General features: G+C 49.2%; 1 protein-coding gene and 1 long non-coding RNA gene across 2 annotated transcripts in view; both read right to left on the bottom strand.

Annotated features, from left to right (window-relative positions):
* The window catches only part of LOC109883963 (uncharacterized), a 51,763-nt gene extending 46,204 nt beyond the window's left edge, over positions 1–5,559 (bottom strand). The window contains exons 1-2 of the mRNA XM_031796466.1: positions 4,924–5,559; positions 1,925–2,154 (exon numbers count right to left, since the gene is read on the bottom strand). Coding sequence (XP_031652326.1) covers positions 1,925–2,154; positions 4,924–5,230 — 537 coding nt within the window. The 5' untranslated portion in view covers positions 5,231–5,559. The remainder of the gene's footprint in view (positions 1–1,924; positions 2,155–4,923) is intronic.
* Positions 5,560–5,634: 75 nt separating this feature from the next.
* Positions 5,635–7,048, bottom strand: LOC109886601 (uncharacterized). Its single transcript, XR_004204013.1, has 3 exons — positions 6,898–7,048; positions 6,714–6,766; positions 5,635–6,077 (listed from the first exon to the last, which is right to left on the bottom strand). It is a non-coding gene; the product is annotated as an uncharacterized LOC109886601 (long non-coding RNA).
* Between the last annotated feature and the right edge of the window lie 5,452 nt (positions 7,049–12,500).

Genomic DNA, 12,500 nt, shown 5'->3' with positions numbered 1-12,500 from the left:
CGTACAGAATGGAACAATGATATTGTGTGAAAATGTTAAATAGTATTTCTGAATTGTTCCCACAGCTCAATGTTCTTTAATTTAATGTAAGAGGAGAGAGGACGAGATTGAGGGAGGGAAGGAGAACGAGGTCTACTATATAGGAGGTAATTAATGTCTAGCAGGTCGAGGAACATGGTTCTCTGATTCAGGCACAATGGACAGAGATAACAGCCATCTCTGATCAGACAGTTCATTTCAGCTGATTAATAAACTGTTATTGTCCTCTTTTCTCATCCCTCTGCCTCTGTGGAAAAGATCACATCATTAACTAGCAGATCGGCCATGTAGGACTGATCAAATGACATCATCTTTTCCTTCTCCCTCCCCTCTCTTCTCTCTTTCTCTCTCTTCTCCCTCCCCCTCTCTTTCTCTCTCTTCTCCCTCCCCCTCTCTTCTCTCTTTCTCTCTCTTCTCCCTCCCCCTCTCTTTCTCCCTCCCTCCCCCTCTCTTTCTCTCTCTTCTCCCTCCCTCCCCCTCTTTCTCTCTCTTCTCCCCTCCCCCTCTCTTCTCTCTTTCTCTCTCTTCTCCTCCCCCTCTCTTTCTCCCTCCCTCCCCCTCTCTTTCTCTCTCTCTTCTCCCTCCCTCCCCCTCTCTTTCTCTCTCTTCTCCCTCCCCCTCTCTTCTCTCTTTCTCTCTCTTCTCCCTCCCCCTCTCTTTCTCCCTCCCTCCCCCTCTCTTTCTCTCTCTCTTCTCCCTCCCTCCCCCTCTCTTTCTCTCTCTTCTCCCTCCCCCTCTCTTCTCTCTTTCTCTCTCTTCTCCCTCCCCCTCTCTTTCTCCCTCCCCCCCTCTCTTTCTCTCTCTCTTCTCCCTCCCTCCCCCTCTCTTTCTCTCTCTTCTCCCTCCCCCTCTCTTCTCTCTTTCTCTCTCTTCTCCCTCCCCCTCTCTTTCTCCCTCCCTCTTTCTCTCTCTCTTCTCCCTCCCTTCTCTTTCTCTCTCTCTTCTCCATCCCTCCCTCTCTCTCTTCTGCCTCCCTCTATCCCTCTTCTCCCTCCCTCATTCTCTCTCTCCTCCCTTTCTTCTCCCTCCGTTTCTGACCAGGATGAGGATCTAACACACCTCTTTGGTGTAGCAGTGGTGTGGCTCAGCCCACGGTTGATTGAAGGAATGTAATTATTCTGATATGAAAGTCATTTAATTGATCAGACCAGTAGTCATAATGGGCAGCATTAGAGTCAGGCAGGGTTGCCTCAATGTCTCTAGACTGAAAGTGTCCACAAGTCACAATGTCTCTAGACTGAAAGTGTCCACAAGTCACAATGTCTCTAGTCGCAATGTCTCTAGTCTCAATGTCTCTAGACTCAATGTCTCTAATCCCAATGTGTCCACTAATCTCAATGTCTCTAGACTCAATGTCTCTGGACTTAATGTGTCCACTAGTCTCAATGTCTCTAGTCGCAATGTCTCTAGTCTCAATGTCTCTAGTCTCAATGTCACTAATCCCAATGTGTCCACTAGTCTCAATATCTCTAGTCTCAATGTCTCTAGACTCAATGTCTCTAGACTCAATGTCTCTGGACTCAATGTCACTGGACTCAATGTCTCTGGACTCAATGTGTCCACTATTCTCAATATCTCTAGTCACAATGTCTCTAGTCTCAATGTCTCTGGACTCAATGTCTCTCGTCTCAATGTCTCTAGTCTCAATGTCTCTGGACTCAATGTCTCTGGACTCAATGTGTCCACTATTCTCAATATCTCTAGTCACAATGTCTCTAGTCTCAATGTCTCTGGACTCAATGTCTCTCGTCTCAATGTCTCTCGTCTCAATGTCTCTAGTCTCAATGTCACTAGTCTCAATGTCTCTAGTCTCAATGTCTCTAGTCTCAATGTGTCCACTAGTGTCATAATGTATCCATCTCTCCCTCTATAGAATCTAACTCACCATGGATGGTTCTGGGACCAGCTCTCCTGTCTCTGGTTCTGGGTCCAGGGCTGTTAGGAAGACAGGGGAACCCTCTGGGAGAAGGGTGGGAGAGAGGAAGGTAGAGCATCTGTGCTCCGCACTACCCCCCCACTCCTCTAAACATCCATCCATCTTCATCTCCTCGTCTGAGGAGTCTTCTTCGCAGGGCGTCAGGCCCGGGCTGTCACTGGATGACTCCATGTCAACATCTGTACAGGGAAATGAACATGTACCAGTATCAACCAATCACAATCTGTATGGGGAAATCAACATGTACCAGTATAAACCAATCACAATAGGTATGGGGAAATGAACAAGTACCAGTATCAACCAATCACAATCTGTAAGGGGAAATGATCATGTACCAGTATCAACCAATCACAATCTGTATGGGGAAATCAACATGTACCAGTATCAACCAATCACAATCTGTATGGAGAAATGAACATGTACCAGTATCAACCAATCACAATCTGTATGGGGAAATGATCATGTACCAGTATCAACCAATCACAATCTGTATGGGGAAATGAACATGTATCAGTATCAACCAATCACAATCTGTATGGGGAAATGAACATAAACATACCAGTATCAACCAATCACAATCTGTATGGGGAAAATAATCATAACAGGCCTGAGGTACATACGCAGTATACCCTCTCTAAACACTGAGGTACGTATGCAGTATACCCTCTCTAAACACTGAGGTATGTATGCAGTATACCCTCTCTAAACACTGAGGTACGTATGCAGTATACCCTCTCTAAACACTGAGGTACATATGCAGTATATCCTCTCTAAACACTGAGGTACGTATGCAGTATACCCTCTCTAAACACTGCGGTACGTACGCAGTATACCCTCTCTAAACACTGAGGTACGTACGCAGTATACCCTCTCTAAACACTGAGGTCCGTATGCAGTATACCCTCTCTAAACACTGAGGTACGTACGCAGTATACCCTCTCTAAACACTGAGGTACGTATGCAGTATACCCTCTCTAAACACTGAGGTACGTATGCAGTATACCCTCTCTAAACACGGAGGTACGTATGCAGTATACCCTCTCTAAACACTGAGGTACGTATGCAGTATACCCTCTCTAAACACTGAGGTACGTACGCAGTATACCCTCTCTAAACACTGAGGTACGTATGCAGTATACCCTCTCTAAACATTGAGGTACGTACGCAGTATACCCTCTCTAAACACTGAGGTACGTACGCAGTATACCCTCTCTAAACACTGAGGTACGTACACAGTATACCCTCTCTAAACACTGAGGTACGTACGCAGTATACCCTCTCTAAACACTGAGGTACGTATGCAGTATACCATCTCTAAACACTGAGGTACGTATGCAGTATACCCTCTCTAAACACTGAGGTACGTATGCAGTATACCCTCTCTAAACACTGAGGTACGTATGCAGTATACCCTCTCTAAACACTGAGGTACGTATGCAGTATACCCTCTCTAAACACTGAGGTACGTACGCAGTATACCCTCTCTAAACACTGAGGTACGTATGCAGTATACCCTCTCTAAACACTGAGGTACGTATGCAGTATACCCTCTCTAAACACTGAGGTACGTATGCAGTATACCCTCTCTAAACACTGAGGCACGTATGCAGTATACCCTCTCTAAACACTGAGGTACGTATGCAGTATACCCTCTCTAAACACTGAGGTACGTATGCAGTATACCCTCTCTAAACACTGAGGTACGTACGCAGTATACCCTCTCTAAACACTGAGGTATGTATGCAGTATACCCTCTCTAAACACTGAGGTACGTATGCAGTATACCCTCTCTAAACACTGAGGTATGTATGCAGTATACCCTCTCTAAACACTGAGGTACGTACGCAGTATACCCTCTCTAAACACTGAGGTATGTATGCAGTATACCCTCTCTAAACACTGAGGTACGTATGCAGTATACCCTCTCTAAACACTGAGGTATGTATGCAGTATACCCTCTCTAAACACTGAGGTACGTACGCAGTATACCCTCTCTAAACACTGAGGTACGTACGCAGTATACCCTCTCTAAACACTGAGGTACGTACGCAGTATACCCTCTCTAAACACTGAGGTACGTACGCAGTATACCCTCTCTAAACACTGAGGTATGTACGCAGGAGGAACTTAAGAAATAAGTGGACACTTTGTAAAAAGTGTCCACAGTATTTAGTACAGTAGCTGGTTGGTAGAGAGGCAGTGTTCTGGTGAATTGGGACCGGTTTACACCACAGTATTTCTGTACAGTAGCTGGTTGGTAGAGAGGCAGTGTTCTGGTGAATTGGGACCGGTTTACACCACAGTATTTCTGTACAGTAGCTGGTTGGTAGAGAGGCAGTGTTCTGGTGAATTGGGACCGGTTTACACCACAGTATTTCTGTACAGTAGCTGGTTGGTAGAGAGGCAGTGTTCTGGTGAATTGGGACCGGTTTAGACCACAGTATTTCTGTACAGTAGCTGGCTGGTAGAGAGGCAGTGTTCTGGTGAATTGGGACTGGTTTACACCACAGTATTTAGTACAGTAGCTGGCTGGTAGAGAGGCAGTGTTTGTAAAGAGAGGCCATGGCAGCTCCTCTCCAAGCCGCTCAGGGTCTAATGCATTAGTAATGGCTGTGTGTCCTAGGGGCCATTCCTCACGGTGTAATTACCATCCTGCCTGTTATATTACTATGTCAGCTATTTACTTAAAACCTTAATCGATATAAAAAAATAAAGAACACTTTTAATGGCTGAAGCTAAATTGTCTCTGACAGCAGAGGAGAACAACAGCCATTACTGTCACAGACACAAACACAACATATTGAACAGACAAACTGTCTCTAGACTAATCCTGAAAACTAGGAGACATACAGCAAGGTCCTCAAATATCCTGCTGATCTGACTCAGACACACACACACACACACACAGAGACACACAGAGACACACACACACACACACACACATTTACCTGTTGCAGGCATCCTGGGAAAGAGGGCTGGACTGTGTGACATTCTGATCCCTGACCCTGAGAGCACTCGTGGTGTCTGCTGGGAGCTGTAGTTTGTCAGTGTGTCAGAGGAGTGTGGTGGTGGGTCACTCATCAGGGAAAGAGAAGGAGAGGGGTGGGATGACATGGCTGACTGGGTGGATAGGGGTTCCTCTTGTGATGGAATCGACACCTTCCTAGACGACAGAGCATGTGGAGGTGATGGCGTTGACATGGTGGATAACGGTTTTGGAGGTGACCTGTAGGACGCAGGACTTCCTGGTGACATGGGAGAGAGAGGGTCACTAGGTGACTTGGTATTTTGTGACCTGCTGGATAATTGTTTCCTAGGTGACTGAGAGTACGGCAAGGCGGACGATAAGGGTTGTGGTGGTGACGGCGATGACTGAGACTTCAGGGAGAGAGGTTTTGGAGGTGACAACCTGTCAGGCAGGTGTTTGGGGTAAATAAACCTGGAGGCCTGAAGACCTTTGGGTAACGGAGGTGACTCTGGCTCCAAGAGGCTCGAAGGTGAGAGAGTGAATGTGGATCTGAGGGAGTGGAGAGAGGGTGGAGAGGGAGACAGAGAGGATGGGGGCCTGAGGGAGTGGAGAGAGGGTGGAGAGGGAGACAGAGGGGATGGGGGCCTGAGGGAGTGGAGAGAGGGTGGAGAGGGAGACAGAGAGGATGGGGGCCTGAGGGAGTGGAGAGAGGGTGGAGAGGGAGACAGAGAGGATGGGGGCCTGAGGGAGTGGAGAGAGGGTGGAGAGGGAGACAGAGAGAATGGGGGCCCTGCAGATAAGAGCTCTGGTTTGGGTGTAGAGGGAGAAGGGCTGGGGCATGAGGGGTCTAGAGTTGACTGATGGCGGTTGTAAGAGCAGTCCGTTCGTGTTGACTTGGCTGGTGTCTTGGTTGACGACCCAGGGGTCTTTGGTCCTCTGGGCTGAGGTGACGCAGTGGTGGACCTTGGAGACCGTACACTAGTGTGGTCAGGTTGTGGTATCTGAGTGGTCCCCACTTTAGAGACCAAAGGAGGGCGAGGTGACCATGTCACTGGAGACCCAGACAACATGGCTCCCTGGGACAATGCATTGTGGGACAGGTTAGGACCTCCAATTGCTTTGACTTCCTCTTGCCTGTGATAGATAGATAGATAGATAGATAGATAGATAGATAGATAGATAGATAGATAGATAGATAGATAGATAGATAGATAGATAGATAGATAGATAGATAGATAGATAGATAGATAGATAGATAGATAGATAGATAGATAGATAGATAGATAAACACCCAGCCCTCCTCTATCCACAGTGTTCCCTCTAAACACGAAGCCCTCCTCTATCCACAGTGTTCCCTCTAAACACCCAGCCCTCCTCTATCCACAGTGTTCCCTCTAAACACCCAGCCCTCCCCTATCCACAGTGTTCCCTCTAAACACCCAGCCCTCCTCTATCCACAGTGTTCCCTCTAAACACCCAGCCCTCCCCTATCCACAGTGTTCCCTCTAAACACCCAGCCCTCCTCTATCCACAGTGTTCCCTCTAAACACCCAGCCCTCCCCTATCCACAGTGTTCCCTCTCTCTCCTCTAACAGGCAACACTTCTCAATAACATTCTCCTCTGTAAGTAATAATCACATCAAGCAGTCAGTCCACCTCTCCCAAGTTAAGTTGATATAATGAAATATATATGTTGCCACGTCAAGGCCAGAGGCCAGGATGATGAGCTTGAGATTGTTGCTGTGGCTTCAGAGGAAACCTTTGTCTTACTTTGTGTTGTCTTCTGCCTTCTGTTCAGTAACAAACCCTCTGTCTCTAACTGTCTGTGAAGAACGAAAAGAGAGAGAGAAGTAAATCATATTCGCAGACAGGCCTGTGTGTGTGTGTGTGTGTGTGTGTCTCCATAGTAACAGCAGATATTGGAGGGTGGTATAAGAGGCCTCTTAAGACTCACCTCCTCATCTAACTCCTCTATGCTCAGACACGATCCAGGTGAGGGCTCTGGCTCAGCGCTGCCCCCGCAGGATGACACAGCAAACAGCGAGGCACAGTACCTCCTCAACTCCACATCCTCAGCTAGAGAGAACAACCAAACATACACACTGTTACGGAGAGAGTGGGGGGGAGAGGGAGAGAGAGAGAGAGGGGGAGAGATAATGAGGGGGGAGAGGGAGAGAGAGAGACGGGCAGAAGGAGAGAGATAGATAGTGAGGGGGGATAAAGAGAGAGAGAGCCCTCCTCTCCTGTCCTTAGTAGACATCCCTCCTCTCCTGTCCTTAGTAAACAGCCCTCCTCTCCTGTACTTAATAAACAGCCCTCCACTCCTGTCCTTAGTAAACAGCCCTCCTCTCCTGTCCTTAGTAGACAGCCCTCCTCTCCTGTCCTTAGTAAACAGCCCTCCTCTCCTGTCCTTAGTAAACAGCCCTCCTCTCCTGTCCTTAGTAGAAATCCCTCCTCTCCTGTCCTTAGTAAACAGCCCTCCTCTCCTGTCCTTAGTAAACAGCCCTCCTCTCCTGTCCTTAGTAAACAGCCTTCCTCTCCTGTCCTTAGTAGACAGCCCTCCTCTCCTGTCCTTAGTAAACAGCCCTCCTCTCCTGTCCTTAGTAAACAGCCCTCCTCTCCTGTCCTTAGTAAACAGCCCTCCTCTCCTGTCCTTAGTAAACAGCCCTCCTCTCCTGTCCTTAGTAGACAGCCCTCCTCTCCTGTCCTTAGTAGACAGCCCTCCTCTCCTGTCCTTAGTAAACAGCCCTCCTCTCCTGTTCTTAGTAAACAGCCCTCCTCTCCTGTCCTTAGTAAACAGCCCTCCTCTCCTGGAGTTAGTAAACAGCCCTCCTCTCCTGTCCTTAGTAAACAGCCCCCCTCTCCTGTCCTTAGTAAACAGCCCTCCTCTCCTGTCCTTAGTAAACAGCCCTCCTCTCCTGTCCTTAGTAGACAGCCCTCCTCTCCTGTCCTTAGTAAACAGCCCTCCTCTCCTGTCCTTAGTAAACAGCCCTCCTCTCCTGTCCTTAGTAAACAGCCCTCCTCTCCTGTACTTAGTAAACAGCCCTCCTCTCCTGTCCTTAGTAAACAGCCCTCCTCTCCTGTCCTTAGTAAACAGCCCTCCTCTCCTGTCCTTAGTAAACAGCCCTCCTCTCCTGTCCTTAGTAAACAGCCCTCCTCTCCTGTCCTTGGTAGACAGCCCTACTCTCCTGTCCTTAGTAGACAGTCCTCCTCTCCTGTCCTTAGTAAACAGCCCTCATCTCCTGTCCTTAGTAAACAGCCCTCCTCTCCTGTCCTTAGTAAACAGCCCTCCTCTCCTGTCCTTAGTAAACAGCCCTCCTCTCCTGTCCTTAGTAAACAGCCCTCCTCTCCTGTCCTTAGTAACAGCCCTCCTCTCCTGTCCTTAGTAAACAGCCCTCCTCTCCTGTAGTTAGTAAACAGCCCTCCTCTCCTGTCCTTAGTAAACAGCCCTCCTCTCCTGTCCTTAGTAAACAGCCCTCCTCTCCTGTCCTTAGTAAACAGCCCTACTCTCCTGTCCTTAGTAGACAGTCCTCCTCTCCTGTCCTTAGTAAACAGCCCTCATCTCCTGTCCTTAGTAAACAGCCCTCCTCTCCTGTCCATAGTAAACAGCCCTCCTCTCCTGTCCTTAGTAAACAGCCCTCCTCTCCTGTACTTAGTAAACAGCCCTCCTCTCCTGTCCTTAGTAGACAGCCCTCCTCTCCTGTCCTTAGTAAACAGCCCTCCTCTCCTGTAGTTAGTAAACAGCCCTCCTCTCCTGTCCTTAGTAAAAAGCCCTCCTCTCCTGTCCTTAGTAAACAGCCCTCCTCTCCTGTCCTTAGTAAAAAGCCCTCCTCTCCTGTCCTTAGTAAACAGCCCTCCTCTCCTGTCCTTAGTAAACAGCCCTCCTCTCCTGTCCTTAGTAAACAGCCCTCCTCTCCTGTCCTTAGTAAACAGCCCTCCTCTCCTGTCCTTAGTAAACAGCCCTCCTCTCCTGTCCTTAGTAAACAGCCCTCCTCTCCTGTCCTTAGTAAACAGCCCTCCTCTCCTGTCCTTAGTAAACAGCCCTCCTCTCCTGTCCTTAGTAAACAGCCCTCCTCTCCTGTCCTTAGTAGACAGCCCTCCTCTCCTGTCCTTAGTAAACAGCCCTCCTCTCCTGTAGTTAGTAAAACAGCCCTCCTCTCCTGTCCTTTTTAAACAGCCCTCCTCTCCTGTCCTTTTTAAACAGCCCTCCTCTCCTGTCCTTAGTAGACAGCCCTCCTCTCCTGTTCTTAGTAAACAGCCCTCCTCTCCTGTCCTTAGTAAACAGCCCTCCTCTCCTGTACTTAGTAAACAGCCCTCCTCTCCTGTCCTTAGTAAAAAGCCCTCCTCTCCTGTCCTTAGTAAACAGCCCTCCTCTCCTGTCCTTAGTAAACAGCCCTCCTCTCCTGTCCTTAGTAAAAAGCCCTCCTCTCCTGTCCTTAGTAAAAGCCCTCCTCTCCTGTCCTTAGTAAACAGCCCTCCTCTCCTGTCCTTAGTAAAAAGCCCTCCTCTCCTGTCCTTAGTAAACAGCCCTCCTCTCCTGTCCTTAGTAAACAGCCCTCCTCTCCTGTCCTTAGTAAACAGCCCTCCTCTCCTGTCCTTAGTAAACAGCCCTCCTCTCCTGTCCTTAGTAAACAGCCCTCCTCTCCTGTCCTTGGTAAACAGCCCTCCTCTCCTGTCCTTAGTAAACAGCCCTCCTCTCCTGTCCTTAGTAAACAGCCCTCCTCTCCTGTCCTTAGTAAACAGCCCTCCTCTCCTGTCCTTAGTAGACAGCCCTCCTCTCCTGTCCTTAGTAAACAGCCCTCCTCTCCTGTAGTTAGTAAACAGCCCTCCTCTCCTGTCCTTAGTAAAACCCCTGGTCCTTAGTAAACAGCCCTCCTCTCCTGTCCTTAGTAAACAGCCCTCCTCTCCTGTCCTTTTTAAACAGCCCTCCTCTCCTGTCCTTAGTAAACAGCCCTCCTCTCCTGTCCTTAGTAGACAGCCCTCCTCTCCTGTCCTTAGTAAACAGCCCTCCTCTCCTGTCCTTAGTAAACAGCCCTCCTCTCCTGTACTTAGTAAACAGCCCTCCTCTCCTGTCCTTAGTAAAAAGCCCTCCTCTCCTGTCCTTAGTAAACAGCCCTCCTCTCCTGTCCTTAGTAAACAGCCCTCCTCTCCTGTCCTTAGTAAACAGCCCTCCTCTCCTGTACTTAGTAAACAGCCCTCCTCTCCTGTCCTTAGTAAACAGCCCTCCTCTCCTGTCCTTAGTAAACAGCCCTCCTCTCCTGTACTTAGTAACAGCCCTCCTCTCCTGTCCTTAGTAAACAGCCCTCCTCTCCTGTACTTAGTAAACAGCCCTCCTCTCCTGTCCTTAGTAAACAGCCCTCCTCTCCTGTCCTTAGTAAACAGCCCTCCTCTCCTGTACTTAGTAAACAGCCCTCCTCTCCTGTCCTTAGTAACAGCCCTCCTCTCCTGTCCTTAGTAGACAGCCCTCCTCTCCTGTCCTTAGTAAACAGCCCTCCTCTCCTGTCCTTAGTAAACAGCCCTCCTCTCCTGTCCTTAGTAAACAGCCCTCCTCTCCTGTCCTTAGTAAACAGCCCTCCTCTCCTGTCCTTAGTAAACAGCCCTCCTCTCCTGTCCTTAGTAAACAGCCCTCCTCTCCTGTCCTTAGTAAACAGCCCTCCTCTCCTGTCCTTAGTAAACAGCCCTCCTCTCCTGTCCTTAGTAAACAGCCCTCCTCTCCTGTCCTTAGTAAACAGCCCTCCTCTCCTGTCCTTAGTAAACAGCCCTCCTCTCCTGTACTTAGTAAACAGCCCTCCTCTCCTGTACTTAGTAAACAGCCCTCCTCTCCTGTCCTTAGTAAACAGCCCTCCTCTCCTGTCCTTAGTAAACAGCCCTCCTCTCCTGTACTTAGTAAACAGCCCTCCTCTCCTGTCCTTAGTAAACAGCCCTCCTCTCCTGTCCTTAGTAGACAGCCTCCTCTCCTGTCCTTAGTAAACAGCCCTCCTCTCCTGTCCTTAGTAAACAGCCCTCCTCCTCCTGTCCTTAGTAACAGCCCTCCTCTCCTGTCCTTAGTAAACAGCCCTCCTCTCCTGTCCTTAGTAAACAGCCCTCCTCTCCTGTCCTTAAGGTAAACAGCCCTCCTCTCCTGTCCTTAGTAAACAGCCCTCCTCTCCTGTCCTTAGTAAACAGCCCTCCTCTCCTGTCCTTAGTAAACAGCCCTCCTCTCCTGTACTTAGTAACACGCCCTCCTCTCCTGTAGTTAGTAAAGACTTCACTCATTTGTAGAGTGAAAGACAAGGAAAGACAGAAAACATCCTGGGAAACTGGACTGTCGTAAGAGACAGGTCGAGGGGGACGAGCTGTCTGGGAAACTGGACTGTCGTAAGAGACAGGTCGAGGGGACGAGCTGTCTGAGAAACTGGACTGTCCTAAGAGACAGGTCGAGGGGACGAGCTGTCTGGGAAACTGGACTGTCGTAAGAGACAGGTCGAGGGGACGAGCTGTCTGGGAAACTGGACTGTCGTAAGAGACAGGTCGAGGGGGCTAGCTGTCTGGGAAACTGGACTGTCGTAAGAGACAGGTCGAGGGGGCTAGCTGTCTGGGAAACTGGACTGTCCTAAGAGACAGGTCGAGGGGGCTAGCTGTCTGAGAAACTGGACTGTCCTAAGAGACAGGTCGAGGGGGCTAGCTGTCTGAGAAACTGGACTGTCCTAAGAGACAGGTCGAGGGGGCTAGCTGTCTGAGAAACTGGACTGTCGTAAGAGACAGGTCGAGGGGGCTAGCTGTCTGAGAAACTGGACTGTCGTAAGAGACAGGTCGAGGGGGCGAGCTGTCTGGGAAACTGGACTGTCCTAAGAGACAGGTCGAGGGGGCTAGCTGTCTGAGAAACTGGACTGTCCTAAGAGACAGGTCGAGGGGGCTAGCTGTCTGAGAAACTGGACTGTCCTAAGAGACAGGTCGAGGGGGCTAGCTGTCTGAGAAACTGGACTGTCCTAAGAGACAGGTCGAGGGGACGAGCTGTCCTGGGAAACTGGACTGTCCTAAGAGACAGGTCGAGGGGAAAAGCTGTCTGATACAGAGAATTTGAAGATTGAACCTGCAACTCCCAGACAGTTGTGAAAAATCTGAGCAAAAAAACTCAAGAGTTTGAATAGGTGAATAACTTTTAGATATTTTTCTTCAACAAACAAACTTCAACGTCAATAGTATCGACAGTAGAAGGAGATGTAACCAGTAGATTCAGGAGGTTAATGATTTTGATGTTCTGTCCTTTAGAGGAACTGGACTACCTGGGAATGTGAGTTTGACAGATGTTTAGAGGGGCAGGGGGTTGAAGAAGAGAGGACTGAGGAGGTCGGTTAGAGAGAGAGAGGACGAGGAGGTCGTTAGAGAGAGAGGCTGAGGGTGGGTAAAACTGAGGAGGTAGTTAGAGAGAGAGAGGACTGAGGGTGGGGGAGGAACTGAGGAGGTAGTTAGAGAGAGAGAGGACTGAGGGTGGGGGAACTGAGGAGGGTCGTTGAGAAGAGAGAAGACTGAGGGTGGGGGAACTGAGGAGGTCGTTGAGAAGAGAGCAGACTGAGG

The sequence above is a fragment of the Oncorhynchus kisutch genome, linkage group LG18, assembly GCF_002021735.2.
Source record: "Oncorhynchus kisutch isolate 150728-3 linkage group LG18, Okis_V2, whole genome shotgun sequence".
Taxonomy (NCBI): Eukaryota; Metazoa; Chordata; class Actinopteri; order Salmoniformes; family Salmonidae; genus Oncorhynchus; species Oncorhynchus kisutch.
This window is presented reverse-complemented; position numbering and strand designations above follow the sequence as displayed.